This window comes from Alligator sinensis, unplaced genomic scaffold (genome assembly GCF_000455745.1).
Source record: "Alligator sinensis unplaced genomic scaffold, ASM45574v1 scaffold647_2, whole genome shotgun sequence".
NCBI classification, from domain to species: Eukaryota; Metazoa; Chordata; order Crocodylia; family Alligatoridae; genus Alligator; species Alligator sinensis.
Genome location: NW_005841832.1, coordinates 2825206 through 2843740, shown reverse-complemented (window position 1 = coordinate 2843740; position 18535 = coordinate 2825206). Strand labels below are relative to the sequence as shown.

Sequence of the window (18535 nt, the reverse complement as noted above, 5' to 3'; positions counted from 1 at the left end):
GGGGGGGGGGGGGTGGGGGGGGGTGTTGGTTTTGCATCTCTGCATGGACCCCTCGCTTGATGCAGAGGGCCAGCAGACCACAATGGCAGTTTTAGAGAGCTATCGCGGGCCAGTCAGCACTTCCTGCCTCTCAGCAGCCCAGAGCCCATGTGCCCTGTGGCTCCTCACTGCCACCAGCAGCTGACCGTACAATCCTGGCCCCGCCCCACCCCACCCCACCCCTGCTTTGGCAGAACCAAGAGGGAGGCAGCCTCTTTTCACCCCAGCCCATCAGCAGCTTCTGCCCGACTGCCACTGCCACTCATCTTGGGCAGGCAGGTCCAGAGTGGGATGGTGTTGGGTCTGTGCACACAGGTCCCAGCTGGTCCAGAGCTGGTCTGCTGTGGTCAGTTCTGGTCTGGAGTGGGTGCGGGACGAGTTGGGCCAGGGCCAGGGCTGCGCATGCAGGTTCCTGCCCGTCCCCATGGGGCCAGAGTCCAGTTGTGGAGCTGCCACAGCCCTGCTGTGCACCCAGGAGTGGCAGGACACACCATGGGCCAGACAGCATCTGGACCAGGCAGCACTAAGGGACCCGCTGCAGGCCTGATAAAGTCCCTCTGTGGGCCAGATCCAGCCATTTTGCCTGCCCCTGGTTTACAGGGATCCCTGCCTGGTTGCTGACATGCAGCCAGCTCTGGGGAAGAGTTGTACCCGGTAGTGTGCCAGCTGGATGGCGATCTGGATGAAGGCATCGGGGCTGGTATGGCACTTCTTGATGAGCCCCTTCCCGAACTGCTTGAAGGGGAAGGTGTGGAAGTCAATGTCGTCTGCCAGGGCCTGGGCCACCCTCAGGGATCCCTGGATCACCTGCTGGCACTTGGAGGGCAGGCAGGAAAGGAGGGTAAATGTTATGAGAAGGAGAGTGCCCTCCCCCCAGCCCTTCCTTTGCCCAGTGTTGCAGAGACCCCCCAAAAGGGGCCCCACTCACATGGCTTGTCCTACTGGCCCCACCCCTTGTGGCCTGACTCCACCCCCACAGGCCCCACATCCCGAGTTCATGCTACTAGGCCAACCCCTTTCTGTGACACCACCATTGCTGCCACCTGCATGCCCCACCCCACACTGCCCCCACCCCTTACTGATGTCACCATTGCCCCAAATGCCTGTGATGACCCTCCCTTACAGGCTCTGCCCATGCCCCTGGTCCCACCCTCTAGCTCCATCACCCTCCAGGTGTGCCTCAGGCCCTGCCCCCAGCTCTCACCTCCTCAGGGATCTCCCACTGCAGTTTCTGAGGGGGGGGGATGTCAGGGTCCATCTCCCCCTTGCAGTGACCATTCACGTCATAGCCCAGCTGGAAGGCATCTGTGGCCAGCATATACTACAGGGGTTTGGGTGGGGCGAGACGGGGGAGACAATGAGCTGAGGACTCAGGCATCCTGACTGCCACCCCCCCTGCTTTAACCCACCAGACTCCACTCACCTCCCAGAGCCAGGATAGAACCCAGGAGTCCTGGCTCCCAGCTCCCTTGCTCTGATCCCCCAGACCCCAAGAGCTAGGAGAGAACCCAGGTGTCCTGGCTTCTTAGACACCCTCCCCACCCCACAACAGGAATTAATCCTTCCCATCAATCAGAGATGGGCACTGGACAGCCAGCAGCAGGCAGGGAACCCAGGCGTCCAAGCTCCCAGCCCCCACTGTTCTCATCCATTAGACCCCTCCCAGAGATGGGACAGAAATCAGGTGACCTTGTTCCCTCTACCCCCGCCCAGTTCATCAGACCCCCCTCCCCTCCCAGAGTGGGACCCAGGTGTCTGGGCTGCTGGTACCTCAAAGAGGTGGCCCACGATGGGGGCATCAGCCCAGGAATGCTCAGCATTAACCCCGAGTTTCCCGTTCTGGAAGATGATCAAAGTGAAGGATTTATCAAACCACCTGTGGAGGGGAGGGAAGGCAATATGCAGGTGAGAACTGGGGGTGGGGGCGGAGCCTGGTGCTGCCTCCTCCCACCACTGGAGGGCAGGGCCTAACAGCCCCACAACATGCCCAAGTGACGGGGATGGAGACTGGGGTCCCTGGGGGAGGGAGGGGTCCCCATAGGGCAGTTGGCTTGGGAGATACAGTGCATCTGGGGGATCACCCAGCAGCAGCCCCCATCTTTGTCAGGGGGGTTGGGGGCTGTGAGACTACATTTCCAGGGTGGGGCTAGAAGTTCCTGTGGGGGTCATGGATTGCCCCTGTTTGTCATGGCCCTGCCCAGGGGTCAGGTCACGTGTCATGATCCTGCCCATGCATCAGCACCTTGGCATGATGGATGGGAGTCAGGTTTGCCTGTCATAGCACTATCTGTGGTAGACGGGGACCAAAGGTCAGGAGTCAGACCCCTCCCCTGCCGCTCCAGTTGTGGCACTGCTTGTGGTAGATAAGGTCAGGGGTCAGATCTGCCTGTCATGGGCCCCTACCCATGCATCAATGTCTTGGTGTGGTGGATTGGGGTTGGAGGTCAAACCCACCTGCCATAGCACTGCCCATGGTGAATGGGGGTCACAGGTCAGGGATCAGACTTACCTGTCGTGGCACTGCCCATGAAGAAGAGCCTTGGCGTAGCGGTCCAGCGCTCGGCCCGGGTCAGGCCCCGTCAGCCCCTGCTCGGTTGTGTCCAGGGTGACAAAGAAAGCAGCTCGTTCCACAGCCTCCAGTGACTGCTGGTTCTTCCCTGACCCAAAATAGGTCCGGCGGGCCCGAGCCCAGGGCTCCCTGTAGCATTTGTGAGGGAGAGGTCAGGCGTCAGAGGCCACCTCCCTCCCCTTCCCCCCAGGTCATCCACATCTCAAGTCCCATGCAAGTCCCTTTTGGACCCTCCCAGTCCCCAAGTACCCCCCTGGCCCCTTCCTCCCCAGGTCACAGCCCCTCCTGCCCCCCCTCCCACCATGTCTTGCTCCATATCTCTACCTGCCCCCTGTCCCTCCCCATGCACCTGTCCCCAGCGGTCAGGGCAGCCAGGTGTTCCTCTCCAGGCACAGGGGGCGTGGGGTCATCCAAGATGTGCTGGAACTGGGCCTGGAGCTCGCGGGGCCTGAGGAGCCGCCCGCTATGGTACAACCTAAGCCGGTAGAAACGGCCGGCGTGGAGCACTGCGATGTGCTTGCTGTCGCTCACATGCTGGATGCAGTCTGGGGAGGGGAGGGGACAGCCAGGGTGTGGGGGCAGGGCAAGGCAAGGGGGTATACCCTCCATGCCCCGCTCTCCATGGGCGGGGATCCACTCCCCCCACCCATGCTCCGTGGATAGGGATGCCTCTCTCCCCACTCCTACCCCACCAACAGGGCCTCCTGCTAGATGGAGAGACCCCACACTTCCCCCAAGCACAAGGGACCTCTTCCCATTCCCAGACCCCATGGAAAGGGACACCCCTCCCCACCACTCATACCTCACAAACAAGGCCCCCCTGCCCCCATGAATGGTGAGACCCCCCCAGTCTTCGCCATGGATGGAGACCACCCCCTACAAAAAGGGACATTCCTCCAATCCTGAACACAGATGGACACCCCCTACCCTTCATGGACAGGTACCCCTCTTCCACCCCATGACCAAGGAGAGCCCCTCTGCAGGGTGTACCCCCCCTCCCACTAGCCCACTGCCAAATCCACCCCAGCACAAGGGAGAGGGTTGGGGTGACTTATGTTTCCCTCCCTTTGGGTCCCCCCAACCTCCAGATCACCCCAGGATCTGCCCCCCTGGGGTTCCTGGCTCCTGCAGGTCCTCAGTCTGGGTCCCCCATCATGGAAGGTGGGGGATCAGTGGGATATTAGCTGATCCATTCTGCAGCCAGCCCTGGGCATAGGGGTAGGGGTCAGTGGGCTATAACCCCGCAGTCTCTGGAAAGGAATTGTGTGGGTGAGGGGGTCCCCTACCTGCCTCCAGTCCCGGGATGCGGGTGGTGCCAAACATGTGCTCATACTGAGCAGAGCACAGGGGGAGGGTGCCCTGAATCATCAGCTGGGAGGGAGTGGGTGTCACCAGGGTGGAGAATGGGGATAGAGAGAGAGGGAGGGGGGTAGAAAGTCAGGAGAGACCCCTGCTGAGTGCCCCCGAGTCACCACAAAAGCAGAGCCTCTCCACCCAAACTGGGTGCAAGGGGGGCAAGGGGAAATTTCAGCAGCTCAGAGCTCACCTCGAAAACACAGCCCCCAGGCTGGGGGTGGGGCACGCAGACCGTAAAAGGCAGCCCCACAGAGACCCCAGCCCCCAAAGCATGGCCCTCTGCCCAACCTTCTGCCCCTTGCTTGGGGGCTGCTCTAACCCTAAAACAAAGGGAGGGATCTAGAAGGTAGGTCAGAGCTGGGAGCAAAGGAGACCCCGGACCCAAGATTTCATAGTTTCATAGTTGGTAGGGTCGGAAGGGACCTAACCAGATCATCAAGTCCGACCCACTGCCATGGGAGAAAAGAGAATGCTGGGGTCAAACGACCCCAGCTAGGTGATTATCTAGAATCCTTTTGAAGACCCCCAGGGTATGAGCAAGCACTACTTCCCTAGGAAGTTGGTTCCAGATCCTAGCCACCCTAACTGTTAAGTAGTGCCTCCTGATGTCTAGCCTGAATCTACTCTCAATCAATTTGTGGCCATTTTTCCTAGTTACTCCTGGTAGTGCTTGGGGGAACAGGGACTCTCCCATTCCCAGCAGGTCCCCCCTGGTAAGTTTATAGACAGCCACCAGGTCCCCTCTCAGCCCTCCCTTGTGGAGGCTGAACAGGTTCAGGTCCCATAGCCTCTCTTCGTAGGGCCTGCCCTGCTGCCCCCTGACCGTGCGAGTGGCCCTCCTCTGGACCCTCTCAATGCTGTTCACATCCCTCCTGAAGTGCAGCGCCCAGAACTGGACGCAGTACTCCAAATGCAGCCTGACCAATGTTGCACAGAGGGGGAGGACCACCTCCTTGGACCTGCTCGTGTTGCATGTGTGGATGCATGACAAGGTGCGGTTCGCCTTACTGACCGCATCCTCACACTGGCGCCCCATGTTCATCTTGGAATCAGTAATGACTCCAAGATCCTTTTCTGCCTCTCTGTGCTGACGAGAAAGGAGTTCCCCAGCCCATAGGTATGCTGCTGGTTCTTTCTCCCTAGATGCAACACCCTGCACTTGTCAGTATTGAATCCCATCCTATTCTCATCCGCCCACCCCTGTAACCTGTCCAAACCTAGTTGTAGCCTGTCCCTCCTTTCTATCGTGCCCACCTCTCCCTACATCTTAGTGTCATCCGCGAATTTGAACTAGGTGCTTTTCACCCCCTCGTATAAGTTGCTGATCAAGATGTTCAACAGCGCAGGCCCAAAGACCGAACCCTGGGGAACCCCACTGCCCACATCCCTCCAGGTCGAAAATGACCCGTCCACCACCACTCTCTGGGTGTGGCCCTCTAGTCAATTTGCAACCCATCTGGCTGTGTAGGCATCAACATCACAGTCACCTAATTTTTTAATGAAAATGGGGTGAGAGACAGTGTCGAAGGCCTTCCTAAAGTCCAGAAAGAATATACCCACCATGACACCTGTGTCCAAGGATTTTGTGACCTGGTTGTAAAAGGCAACCAGGCTGGTCTGACAGGATCTGCTCCTAATGAACCCATGTTGGTTGCCCCTAAGCATAATCTCCCCTGCTGGTCCCTTGCAGATGTGCTCCTGGATAATTTTCTCAAACAGCTTCCCAGGACCGAGGTAAGACTAATGGGCCTATATTCTATAGTTAATGGGTCCTCCTTCCTCCCTTCTGGGGTTTCCTCTCAACAGGCCTGGGAGGGAGATTGGGGGAAGTCCCTGTTGCTCCCCAGCAAAGCTGGGGGACTCCAGCACTCACCCTGCCCCTCCCCTGGCAGTCGCGTGGTGTTAAAGACCCGATCCCACTGGGCAGTGCAGAGAGGGATCAAAGTGCCAGGCACCATGAGCTGCACCCGCAAACCCAGGAAGGGTTGGAGGGGCAGGAAGGGGACCCAGAGTGGGGGAGGGGGGAAGGAAATAGGGGGCCCAGGAAGGGGAGGCATCCATAAGGAGAGAGAAGGGAAACAGAGAGGAGTTAAGCATCCTGGGAAACTCCATGCCAAAAACTTGAGGAGGGAAGGAGGCAGTCCTGCCTATGCCCTCGTGGGCCAGACTCCTCCCACTGCCCCACCCCCCTGGATCAGGCTCCTCCCCACAGCTCAAGTACCAGCCCTGTCCCCACCCCTTTGCCCCATGAGTGGTGAGAAAGATGTTAGTCCCACCTACAGCCCCCAGAATAGGCCCCTCCCCTGGCCACACCCCAGGTTCCTCCCACCCCTCTAGCCCCACCCCAAACCTCAGGCTCCTACCACCCCCTCACCCCACCCCCAGCCTCAGACTCCTCCTACCTCGTTTCAAGCTCCTCCTGCTCCATCTAGCCCCACCTCCAAACCTCATGCTCTTCTCACCCACTCACACCAGCACCCACGTGCCCCACAGCCTCCCTGATGTAACTGTACACAAGCAGTTATACCCCCAGCCCCTGCCCGGTGCCCCCCTCACCGGCTTGATCTGCTCCTGGCTGAGAAGGCGCCGGTACAGCAGGATGGCGTAGACAGCATTGCCGGCACGGGCTGCCGGGATGGGGGTTGGGGTGACATACAGGAAGTCCTGGGGGACAGGGGGGTGTTGAGGGACACAGGTGAATGGGAGAGACCCCTCCCCCTTCCCCAGGGGCTCAGAGCAGGGTGTGGGGGGCAGACATGGGGGATCCCCCCTATAGCCAGCCCCTGTGGGGGACACAGGGGGGACCCTGATGTGCCCCCCTGGATTTTGGGGGACAGGCAGCTATTGCGGCCCCCCAGCTGAGGCCCTGTGCCAGGGCCTGCCTGGGCAGGCAGGGGAGTGGGGCAGTGCTGAGTTGAGGGCCAGTCCCCGCATAAGGTAAACTCTCTGCCCTTCCTGGGGACTCACCATGGCATAGTAGTTGCTGTTGACCATGATAGGACCCCGGCCCCGCAGGTAGACATACTCCTCCCACCAGTCACTCACCTGCAGGGAGGGCGATCCTTAGAGCAGCCCTTGCCAACCCCCTGTCCACTGCAGCATAGCGCCCCCTAGTGCCACCCCTCTGCACAGCACAACACAACCTTCCCTAGTGCCACACACACTGTGCACAGTGCCTCCTAGTGCCCCCTGCCCTGCACCCACCAGCACGGTGCCCCCTAGTGCCACATACTGCATGCACCCCAGCACAGCGCCCCATAGTGCCCCCTGCATCCCACAGTGCAGCACCCCCAGTGCCCCCTGCCCTGCACCCCACAACACAGCACCCTCTACCGCCAACACACTGTGCACCCCAACACAGCACCCCCTAGTGCCCCCTGGTCCCTACAGCACAGTGCCCCCTCATGCCCCCTGCCCTGCACAGCGCTCCCTAGCAACACCCTGTGCAACCCCGCACAGCATTCTCGAGTGCCCTCTGCCCTACAACCCACAGTACAGCATCCCTACCACCAACATCCTGTACACCCCAGCACAGCGCTCCCTAATGCCCCCCTGCTCCCTGCAGCACATCACTCCCTAGTGTCAAGGCAGAATCACTCACATAGTTGGAGGCCCACCAGGATTTCAGCTTCAGGTACCACTGCAGCCGTGGCCCCAGCGAGTGCTCAAAGTCCCGGGCCAGTGCTGCCATGCGCTGGAATTGTAGGTCTGACAGCAGGGGCCGCACGGACTCCAGGTACTGGGGGGGAAGGGGGAGCAGCAGGCGGTGTGGGGTCACATCCTGGGAATGCCCCCCCCATGGGTGCTGGGAGGTGGAGGCATATCCCCACTTCCCCAGCCCCCCACCTGTACCCAATACCCAGGAATCATGGTCAGAGTCTTCCCACAATCCCCCTGGGGTAGCACTTTGGCCAAGGCAAAAAGGATTCTGGGAGTGTGGGATGGGAGCGGGGTATCACAAGCCACCAAGGTGGGAAGATATGACCTGGAGGCAGGAGCTCCTAATCTGGGGTGGGGGTTCTTACCATAGCAACCACAGGCTCCAGCCCACCCAGGTTCAGGGGGCACCCTCTAGCCCCCCAGATGCTCCCCACAACCCTTGGCTTCCCTGCCAACCTTTCAGCTCCTGGGGACCCCTGTGCCAGCCGCCATGCCCCAAGTCTCCCCTTCCCAGAGCCTTCCAGCCCCAGCTCCCTCTCCCCTCACCCCAGTGACCCATAGCTCACCCGCTGCATGGTGTCATGGATGGTGGGCACGGGCAGGCGTGGCAGACAGGCCTGGTAGCTGTACAGCATGGGTTTGCGGCCAGCAAAGATCTTCACCAGTGCCTATGGGGTAGGGACAAAGGTGGTGGGGGAGGCCCCACAGAGCACAGAACCCCCCCCCCCCCATCCCACTCACTTGTGGGGCAGAGAGCAAGGGGGAAGACAGAGCCAGACAACCTCTCTCCATGCATGGCCATGTCCCATCATCCCTGTGCATTGATCCACCAGCCCCTGACATAGCCCAGTATCCTCTGAAGGTGTCCAGCCGTGGCCCCCTCTCTGTGGCCCCCGCCTGGGCCTAGCCATGGCACATACCAGCCAGACCTTGGTGGTGTGGGACATCTTGCCATGGGCCTCGTACATCCAACCATGGTAGGAGAGCAGCAGCTTCAGGATGGAGCGCATGGTGAGGATGAGAGCCAGCCACAGCACTGTGGCAAAGGCCAGCGCACACAGCGCAGCTTGTGTCGGCTCTGAAAGGTACCCGCTACAGGGGAGGGATGGGGCTCAGTGCCATGGGGCAGCCGCATCCCCTCCCACATCTACCCAGCACACTGGGAGGAGCAGAAGGACACAACCTCTCCAGAGCAGAAGGACCCATCCTCTCCAGTACCATGCCCCCTACACACTAGAGCCCCCAGAGACATGCTCAGGCCCTCCCAGACCCTACCCTCCATCCCCCCATGCCCGCTCCTGCCCAAGTCCCTGTGTGCCAGGTACCGGCCAGGCAGGTGCTCCTGGATCTTCCCGATCAGGCCCATGGAGGGATCAAGGCGCCAGAACTGGGCGAGTAGGATAGTGCCAGCCACAAAGACCCAGCTGGCTGGGCTGGCGGGGTACACACCTGTCACAAAGCTATTCTGTAGTGGGGAGGGAGGGGAAGGCAGGAGGTCAGTGGGGGCATCGGAGCCTGACCCACAACCCCAATCCCAGCCCCTCAGCATGGGCCCCATCTGTCCCCTCCTTCAATCCCAGCCCCACAGTGTGACCTCAGACTGCCCCAGAGTGCTCCTGCCCCATAGCCCCATCCATGTAGCACAGTCCCCTGCCCTGCCCCAGCCTCCCTGCTCCTAGTATTGTGTTGTGATCCCACACCATGATGCCACAGCCATCCCATCCCATCCCCATGGCCCTACAAAGCACCCAGCTCTACCACAGCACCCCCCCCCACCCCAGTTCCCTGCTACAGAGCCTGTCTGGAGCCCTTCTGATTCACACAGGACCCCATTGCCCACCCCTTCCCCAGTCTGACCCAACAGCCCCCAGCACCTGCCTTGTCTATCCCCTTAGCCCCTGCCCCACAGTCAGCCCTGACCCCAGGCCCCCCAACCCCTGACCCACAGCATGATCCCATAGCCCTCCCTCATGGGCCCACTATCCCCAGTCCTGCAGCCTGACCTCAGGATACTTGACCCACGGGGTGATCCCAGACCCCCCCTGCCTCAAGCCCACTGAATTTCAACCCCCCAATCCCAGAGCCGGAGCCTGACCCCAAAGCCTTCTCTCCCCGGCACTGTGGGGCATGACCCCCTTACCCGCAGGCGGCCGAGTCTCTTCTTCCAGGAGTGCAGCCCCGAGAGGTAGACCTGCTTCAGAGCCACATGGCTCAGGTGTACATTGATGCCCTCTGGGGAGACCGTGAACTGGAATGCCACGGCCTGGTGGGCCTCTGCCATGACTGTGGGGTGCTAGCGGGCCAGCTGTGGGGCAGAACAGGGAGGTGAGGGCAAGCACATCTGGGATAGGCTCACCTCCCCCTCCCCTACCAACTCAACACAGACCCTGGGAGCCAGGACACCTGGGATCCATCCCTGGTGCTTGGAGCGGGATGAGTAGCTTGAGCCAGGACATTGATCTCCCGACCCTAGAGGCAGCTGCATCTCAGCACTGGGAAGGGTCCCTGTGTAACCCGCCTCTGACATGCCCCACCCCAGAAGTTGCTACAGCTCAGCACCAGGAAAAGGGGTGCTGTAGGACCTGCCTCTCCAACCTGTTCCATCCCAAAGGAGATGCCATACAACTCTCCTCATCCCCAGCATCAGGTGCTCCCCTCCCCTATCTAGGCCAGGGGCAGTGTGGTCCTGCTGTATACCTGACTGCTGGCTAATGGGGCAGAGAGCAGAGTGACCTCACATAGGCACCAGGGTGACCTCATATGGGATGCTGATGAGCTCATAATCTGTTGCCATGGCAGCACTGGAGGAACCCAGAAGGTACCTCAAAGCTAGATTAGGTGGAGGAGATAGATCTGTGTATGGACCCCCCCTCTATCCTTCTGAGAGCTGGGATAGAACCCAGGCATCCTGGATCTCCCCCCACCGCAGTTCTAACTCACAAAACCCCCTGCCCCTGCCACAGCCCAGATAGAACCCAGGTGTCCCTGCTTCCTGCTACCCCGGATCTAACCCACTAGACCAGAGGTAGGCAAAATGCAGCCCACGGGCCAGATGCGGCCCGCCAGGCCATTCTATCTGGCCCGCGGGACCCCCCAAAAATTTAGAAAATTAATATTTATCTGCCCCTGGCTGACTGTCATGCGGCCCTCGATGGCTTGCCAAAACTCAGTAAGCAGCCCTCCATGTGAAATAATTGCCCGCCCCTGCACTAAACTCCAATCCCCTGCCACAGCCCAGCCAGAACCCAGGTATCCTGGCTCCCCACCCTCCCCTGCTAGATCCCACTCCCCTCCTAGGGCTGGGACAGACCTCCAGAGTGGGTTGGGTATTCATAGGGGACACTCTCCCATGACACACTGCTAGCCCCACTGCAGTTTGGGGGCATGAAGGCAGGGGAGTTATTGCCTATCAGCTGGGAATATAAACAGCCAAGATGAGCAAACTACCCCTCCAGCATCTTTTGCACTGAGTGTGAACTGAGATGTCCTAGCCCAGATGGAGAAATTATACCCAGAGGTGGCTGCATTTTGGCACCAGCAGAGGGACCTGTGGCTCAACAGCCCAGGCATCCCACTCCAGAGCCAGCTGCATCTCAGCCTGAGGTGAGGGGCCCCAGTAGAAGTAGCCCCAGTGCCTCAGACATCACAGCCGGTAGCTCTTCCAGGTGGCCTTGCAAGTAGTGAGGGAGCCAGGATCTACCCCTGTGTCCTGCCCCACCCTACCCTGTTCCACACTCCCTGTCCTAAGGGCTCTGGAAAGCAGAATCTGGGAGAAAGGTCATCCTCAGGCATGCCAAGGTAGTGCCTCCAATGATTTTTTAGCATCCCATTGCTACCGTTCATCTCCCCACCCTGTTCCCTCTCCTGAGGCAGACAGAGGGAGAGAAGGATGGGACACCTTGCCTGGGAAAGTCAGGGGGAGAACCCAGGTGTCCTGGCTCCCAGCTCCTCTGCTCTAACCCAACAGAGCTGGGAGAGAACCCAGGCATCCTGGCTCCCAGCCCCACCTTGTCCCCCACCCACCAGACCTGCTTGAACCCCATTCCTTGTGCAGAGATAGAACCCAGGAGTCCTGGCTATCATCCATTAGACCCCACTTCTTTTCCAAAGCTGGGATGGAAGCCAGGACTCCTGGGTTGTATTTCCCCCTAGTGAGTCCCTGCTGTAATCCACCAGACTTCACTTGTCTTCCAGAGCTGGGCTAGAACCCAGGTGTCCTGGCTCTCAGCCTCCCTGCTCCAACCCCCAGATACAAGATAAAACTCAGGTATCCAGGCTCCCAGGTTCCTTGCCCCCCTCTCAACTCAAACCCACTAAACCCCCTCCCCCTCTCCCAGCTCTGTGGTGGAACCCAGGCATCCTGAGCCTCAACAATCCTCTGCTAAAAACACACCTCTCCAGGGCCCTTCTACAGGATAACAACCAGCTACTGCTGCTGGTTCTTCTGGGAGCTGTGTTCTGGTTATGACAGGGCCTGGCTGCAGCCATGTGACTTTTTACCATCCTAAACTCCCCAAAGAGTTTCCTCTTCTCCTTCCATTTCCCTACCCTCGGGAAGCTGCTTCCTCTCGCTGTCTCTCAACCTCATTTCCCATGCTGTCCTTGGGATAGCATAGGGCTGTCCAATTCCCCTAGTCCCCACAAGACCCAGGGGCAGCGTGCATGTGTGAAAGGCAGGGAATGGCACCAGGGAGATGTAGGGGTTAGTCCAGCTACTACTTGCCCCCTGCTGCTGACACATGCCCCCATCATGTCCCCCAGGGAGCTCAGATTTCAGTGGGGGCCCCTTCCCCTGCTCACCCCACCCCCAAACTTCCAGTCCCTCCAGGAGCCCTACAGGCTCAGGGTCTGACATAGGCATGGGTGAACCAGGCAGCCGCCTGGGGCCCGGACAGAAAGGGGGCCCCAAAATGGTAATTTAAAAATTATTATCATCATTATCTCTGGCAAAGGGGCACCCAATACTAATGTTATCTCGGGGCCACTAGGAGTCTAGGCACAGTGCTGCATGGGCTGTGTCTGACCCCATGGATCCCATGGGCCATATCTTTCTTTGACACCCCTGCAATAAGTGCCTTTCCTTTCCTCTAGTCAGACTTAAACAACATTTAATCTGAAGGTGGGGAAAAAGGCCAATGTCTTTGAAAATGAGCCCAGGAAACCCAAGCAGCCAGGTGCTCTCAGCTCTGGCCCAGACTTCAGGATCTCTCCCCCCTGCACCCATTCATGAATAAAAGGAACATCTAAAACCATCAGCCCCAAACCAAACTGGTCTCTTTCTTCTCTGCTTTGCCTGTTGGGCCCTGGAGGGATCCCAGGCCCCGGCAGCGACAGGGAGGAACCAGGCAGACGCCCCATGACGGAATTTTTGTGGGGCAATAGCACAGAGGAAACGGGCCAAAAAAGTGGCTGGGAAGCATCCCGCCCTTACATCATGGGTGTGGCAGCGCAGCCTGACCTGCCTTGGTTCCTTGCAGGGCTCTGCTTTGTTTGTGGGGGGAGGGGGCACCCAATGTAGGCTTCGCACACCCTCCATTATCCCTCAGCCCAGCCTGCCCACCCCCCACTGAATCACCAGGCTTCACTCTGCCTATAGAGGGGTGGAGGGGCTCAGCTTCCCCAGGACGTGCCATGCCCCCAAATGAGGGAAACTGAGGCAGAGGTCCAGGCCAGCCAGGAGCCCACTTTTTAATCCTCCAACTGAGGCAGAGGTCCAGGCCAGCCAGGAGCCTTCTTTTTAATCCTCCCCCCCTAGCCAGGAGCCATGGTGTTTTGATGTGAATTAACCAACCCCATCTCATAGAAGCAACTGCATTGACCACAAACGAAACCTCACAGGATGGTGTTGATGGGCTTGGAGGGAGAAATAATGAGTGACCTCCAGCTGGCATCCAAGGGCTTCAGCTTGCCAGGAAAGTGCCCCCCAACCCCATGTACACGCCCCCAGACAACACCCCACCTCCTCAGCACAGCCTTCTCCCCTTCTCCCTGGGGGTGGGGGAGCTCACCTTCCCCAGCTCCAGAGGGGCAGGGGGGCAGTGGGGTCTGTTGGGTGAGAGCTGGGCTGGGAGCCAGGATGCCTGAGTTTTTCTCCAGCCATCTGGGCCCAGAAGGGGCAGAGTTAAGGTGACATGAACCTGCCTCTGCTGTGGGGCATCCCTGCTTGGTTTGGTCATTTCCTTTCCCTTCTCTGCTTCCCTATGGAAATGGGACGTTCTTTCTAGGAAGGATTTTGCGGAACAACTAGTTGTTCCTGGTTCTACATCCCCCCACCCCCACCCCTCTTTCCTTGGGCTAGGCACCACCCAGCCCCCTGACCGAGACTGGTGCCTGGTTTGGCCAGTCATAGATGCCTGGGAAGCTGCCAGTCTGACCAGACCACACATTCACCCCATTTGGCAGAGGTGTAAACTGAGACAGAGAAGCTCAACGACCAGAGAGAACCCATGCCCTGGAGCCAGGAGGTGAACCCAGATATCCGGAGTCCAAGGCTCAAACAACCTGGCAGATCTGGGCAGCAACACTGCCAGCAGGGTCATAGTTTCACACACCTTTGTACAGCTCATTTTGCAGCCAGGCAGGTCCAGATGGGCAAGGGACCCACAAGACCCCACTCCCTTCCCAGAGCCAGGAGAGAACCCAGGAGTCCTGGCTCCCACCCTCCTTCCCCAAGCCATCCTATGTCACTCCACCACCAGAGCTGGAGGAAGAATTCAGGCATCCTGTCTCAAAGCTCTCTTCCCTGCCCTGACCCCACCAGTCCCCACTTCCCTCCCAGGGATGTGAGCTCAGGAGTCCCGGCTTCCAGACCTCTGCTTTACCCTCCCTGCAATTCCCCAGAGCTGGGAAATGCAGGTGTCTACCCCATGCCCAGAGGGACTAGGAGAACCAGCCAGGAGATGCCCCTGCAAAGGCAATCCCAGCCCCCAGATACCTGCACCAGGCTGTGAGCTCTCCAAGGACTGCTAGGACAATGCTGCGCTCTGCCTGGGTCCCAGGAGGGAACCCAAACATGGCCATAGCCCAGCCCCAGCCCCGGCCCCACCCCCAGCCTGCCCTGCTGACAAGTTGAACTAGTTCTCTCCCTGGCACTCTCAGGGCCTGGCAGGATCCCAAGTCACTTGAAAGACACGGGGAAAAGGGTGGGGGACCCAAACAGCATCTTCTCAGGTAGGGGGTAGGATAGAACCCAGGTGTCCTGGCTCCCAGCCCCCCCACTCTAACCCATCATACCTACTACTGTCCCTGAGCTAGGATAGAACCCAGGCATCAGGACACCCATTCCTACCACTAAGGGGTGCCAAATCCAATCTGGGCCCCAGGGTGGGGAGGGGACTGGCTGGCTCTGGGGGCTGGAAATGGGGCCTAGGCCTTCCAGTGGGGACCAGCCCTGCTCCCTTTCTTTCATGCAGGATTGGGGGAGGGGCTAGATTCTGCCCCCTCCTTTCCCTCCTGCATCCCATCAGAGGTAATGGGCCAACCTTTCTCAGGCAGGGGGTGGGGTGGGATGGGGGGATAAAACCCAGGTGTCTGGGTTGCTAGCCTCTCATGTTCCAATCCACCAGACCCCACGGCCTCCCAGAACTGGGAGAGAACCCAGGTGTCCTGGCTGCCAGCCCCTCTTGCTCTAAGCCCTTTAGCCTCCACCACTCACAATTTTGGGAGAGAATCCAAGTGTCCCCCACCAGCCCCACTCCCCTCCAAGAGCTGGGCTAGAACCCAGGCCTCCCCTCCCCTTGCTCTGACCCAGGAGAAACCAGGACAGAATCCAGGCATCTGATCCCCCAGCCCTGCACTCACCCTGCGGCCCAATGTCTCCAGCTCAGGGTGTCTGCTGGCAGGCGTGGGGAGTGTGCTGGACCCCACGTGCCCCGATGCAGCCATGTGGGGCCAGAGAGGCTATGCCAGGCCCCCACCCCCAGCACCCGGGGTGGGGCACCCCCGCCTCTATCCCATCCCCCTCCCCCAGGGATGCTCAGGCTGGTCCAGATGCTGAGGATGCAGCCAGGGATACAGGGGAAGATGCTGCCCGCAGCCAGGGATACAGGGGAAGATGCTGCCCCTACCCAGAACCCAAAGCAGGGACCCGGAGGACGGGGGCGAGGTGTGGGGGGAGGTGCCCGGAGCTTGCGTGATACGTCACAGCGTGGGGAGGGAGGGCTGGGAGCCAGGGTTCTCTCCGAACTCGGGGAGGGGGGGTGTTCTAATGGGTTGGGAGTGGCTGGGAGCTAGGACGCCTGGATTCTTTCCCAGTGGTTTCTACCGGGTCAGAGCCCCATGATCTGCCCCCGAGAGGGGCACGCGTGGGAAGGAGGAGCCCCGTCATGCTAGGAGGGGGCGGGGCAGCCCAGACGCCAGGGTTCAATCCCCAGGGTGCGGTGAAAGTGGTGGGTAGCTGCTGCCACCGGCTGCCGCGCTGGCCTTCCTCACCAGGATGGACAGACACACGGACTCATTCCCCCACCCGCAGCTCCGAACCCGGGGTCACTGTGCTCTGCTGCCTCGCCCTGCTGCCCCCTTGCCAGGAGGCTAAGGGCCCGGACGCCTGGGTTGTCTCTCACCTCTGGGAAGGGAGCGAGATCCAGGGGTTTGAGGGTGGGGGGAGTTGGGGAAGGGAGCCAGGACACCGGGGCTCTATCCCCAGCAGGGATCCGGCTGGACGTGGGGTCCAGCGCCAGGGGCTGTGTTTTCTCCACGCTTTGGGAGATGGGGCTGGGGCCAGGACACCTGGGTTCCTGCTCGGGGAGGGGACAAGGAGGCTGGAAGCTGGGTTGCCTGGGTTGTGTCCCCACCCCTGGAGGACGAATGGGGTCCAGGAGCCGGGACACCTGGGTTCTATCCCTGCCCAGCTGGAAGGGGATGGGGGTCAGGGTCAGGATGTCTGGGTTCTAACTCCAGCTCAGGGAGGGGAGTAGGGGCCAGGACACCTGGGTTCCACCCCCCGCTGCCCTCTCCCCCAAAAGAGCAACAGCAGGAGGCACATCTGTACCAATAAACCTCTTTATTAGACCTGTGCTCAGGCCCTGATGAACGAAGAACTTGGGACTGGGGGGGCAGAGCCCCCCCAGCTACCCTCCTCTCCCCAGCACCATCCAGCCTGCCCATCTCCACAGCAGCGCCCGCTTTGCTCTGATGCTGCCTCTTTTGGGGGAGTGGGGGGGACCCCTGCTCCATCCATGTCCGTGGGGTGGGGGAAGGCTGGGGGGGGCCTGTCCCCTAGTTCCCCAGAGGGAGGGGTCTAGTTCTGTGCCAGCCCCAGGAGGGAGCTGCCCTCCCTGCCACCGGTGCCTGCGTCTTGCCAGGGCAGGGCCCTGCTCTCAGCCGTGTTGCCCACGGAGGGGTGGGGGCGCAGGGGCTATGTGCCCGTGGGGGCCCCTCGTCCAGCTGCCCCCCGCCGCCGTCGCCCATAACCCAGGGGGTCGGCTGTGCCCTTGCTGGTCTTGCGGGAGTCGTCCTTGAGGTCCTTGCTGCCGAAGTGGTACAGTAAGCTGGCCAGGTTCTGGGTCTGGCATGTACCCAGGTGGCATCCACGGCCCGGGGACAGTGGGGACACCTGGCGTGGGGGCCGGCGCCGGGGGCTGGGGGGAACAAAAGGGCATGGGGTTAGGATACCTGGGTTCTCACCAGGCTTGGGGGCGGGGAAGGGGGAAGCCAGGACACCTTGGTTCTCCCCTTACCTCTGGGAGAGGTGTGTGTGTGTGTGTGTGTGTGTGTGTGGGGAGGGGGCGGTCTAATAGGTTAATAGCAGTAGGTCTGTGAGCCAAGACACCTAGGTCCCCTCCTCAGCTCTGAGAAGGGAAGGGCATCTGGGGGGTTACAGCGGAGGCCAAGGGGAGCTGGGAACAAGGACGCCTGGGTCCTTTCCTGGCTGACCAGGAGATCGCCCAGGATGGTGGGGAAGGTGGAAATGATCTGATCACAAGGTGGGCACCATATCCCCTAGCCCCCCATGCCCTTACCTGCCGGGCAGGCCGAGCCCTTCTCGCACATCCTCCGGCCGTACATAGCCCTGGGCACTGCCCCAGGCCTCAGAGCCCGGCTCCCGGGGGGCTGGCAGCGCCAGGGGTGCTCCCCGCAACTGCTCCAGGAAGGTTACCACGGGTGGGGGGTGTCGCCTGCAACAGACCCAACGGGGGAGGTTACCTTCAGTGGGGGGGGGTCCCCAAAAGACTGTCCAGGCTCGTCCCCACTGTAGACCCCTCCCCTGCCCAGTCCAGAGGCTCACCTGGATGCAACATCCCCCAAGCTCCGGGACTCACAGGGCACCGACGCCACAAGCAGCAGACATTGTAGCAGCTCAGGCAGACAGCGGGGGGCCATGGCAAGGGGTCTGGGGGAGGAAGAGTGGGTGGCATGTCAGTGCTGGCAGAGAACCCAGGTGTTCAGCCTCCCACCTCCCCCGTGAGCTCTAACGCACCAGCCCCCACTCCCCGCCAGAGCTGGTAGAGAACCCAGGTGTCCAGGGTCCCAGCCCCACCAGTCTAACCCACTGACTAGATCACCCCCGCCCCCTTCCAGATCTGGGAACGAACCGAGGCATCCGGGCTCCCACTGGACCGCCCCCCCCGAGAGCTTGGGAGAGAACCCAGGTGTCCCGGCTCCCAGCCCCCTGCTCTACCCCACCAGCCCCCACTGCCCTCCCAGAGCTTGGAGAGAACCCAGGTGTCCGGGTGGGGAGTGGGGGGACCCCAGGCAACCTGGCCACCCCCAATAAACCTGGGTGCAGGCACTGCTCACCTGGGCTCCAGGCGGCTTGCTGTATCCGTGTGTCTGTCCAGGTGCTGATCTGTCTGTCCACGCTGAGCCGCTGTCACAGTGCCGGTCCCAGCCCAGCAGGGCCCTTTTAAAGTCCAACTGGGGCGTGGGGGGGGGGCAGGGGGCGGGGTTTTCGCAGCTGCCCTGGGGGAGGAG

At 60.7% G+C, this 18535-nt stretch overlaps 2 protein-coding genes across 8 annotated transcripts in view; both read right to left on the bottom strand.

The window, feature by feature from the left end:
- The window catches only part of CPT1C (carnitine palmitoyltransferase 1C), a 20189-nt gene extending 4631 nt beyond the window's left edge, over window positions 1–15558 (bottom strand). For 2 of the 6 annotated variants that reach the window (XM_006014911.2, XM_006014914.2), the window contains exons 1-14: window positions 14559–14623; window positions 9765–9929; window positions 8950–9089; window positions 8545–8716; window positions 8191–8292; window positions 7566–7703; window positions 6932–7009; window positions 6521–6628; window positions 5838–5925; window positions 2958–3153; window positions 2549–2737; window positions 1810–1915; window positions 1244–1360; window positions 691–855 (exon numbers count right to left, since the gene is read on the bottom strand). In XM_006014911.2, the coding sequence (XP_006014973.1) occupies window positions 691–855; window positions 1244–1360; window positions 1810–1915; window positions 2549–2737; window positions 2958–3153; window positions 5838–5925; window positions 6521–6628; window positions 6932–7009; window positions 7566–7703; window positions 8191–8292; window positions 8545–8716; window positions 8950–9089; window positions 9765–9905 (1740 nt within the window). In that variant the 5' untranslated portion in view covers window positions 9906–9929; window positions 14559–14623. Of the gene's footprint in view, window positions 1–690; window positions 856–1243; window positions 1361–1809; window positions 1916–2548; window positions 2738–2957; window positions 3154–3894; window positions 3980–5837; window positions 5926–6520; window positions 6629–6931; window positions 7010–7565; window positions 7704–8190; window positions 8293–8544; window positions 8717–8949; window positions 9090–9764; window positions 9930–14558; window positions 14624–15424 lie in introns of those variants that run through there. The other 4 variants (XM_006014912.2, XM_006014913.2, XM_006014915.2 and 1 more) reach the window with 4 other exon arrangements.
- A 1058-nt stretch (window positions 15559–16616) lies between these two features.
- On the bottom strand, window positions 16617–18486 carry LOC112549186 (ADM-like). 2 transcript variants are annotated; one of them, XM_025196257.1, is made up of 4 exons: window positions 18042–18102; window positions 17850–17954; window positions 17584–17739; window positions 16617–17202 (listed from the first exon to the last, which is right to left on the bottom strand). In XM_025196257.1, the coding sequence occupies exons 2-4, from the start codon at window positions 17942–17944 to the stop codon at window positions 16980–16982; spliced, it is 474 nt and encodes a 157-aa protein (XP_025052042.1). In that variant the 5' UTR covers window positions 17945–17954; window positions 18042–18102; the 3' UTR covers window positions 16617–16979. The 2 variants fall into 2 exon arrangements, with proteins under 2 accessions (XP_025052042.1, XP_025052038.1); XM_025196253.1 differs by lacking the exon at window positions 18042–18102 and adding an exon at window positions 18362–18486 and having other exon boundaries at window positions 16620–17202.
- Between the last annotated feature and the right edge of the window lie 49 nt (window positions 18487–18535).

Coding starts and splice junctions, on each gene's coding strand:
- LOC112549186 (XM_025196253.1), bottom strand. CDS start 17,944: ATGGCCCCCCGCTGTCTGCCTGAGCTGCTACAATGTCTGCTGCTTGTG. Junction 17,740..17,849: donor TTGGGGGATGTTGCATCCAG/GTGAGCCTCTGG, acceptor GGTCTGTTGCAG/GCGACACCCCCCACCCGTGG. Junction 17,203..17,583: donor GGGCTCGGCCTGCCCGGCAG/GTAAGGGCATGG, acceptor TGTTCCCCCCAG/CCCCCGGCGCCGGCCCCCAC.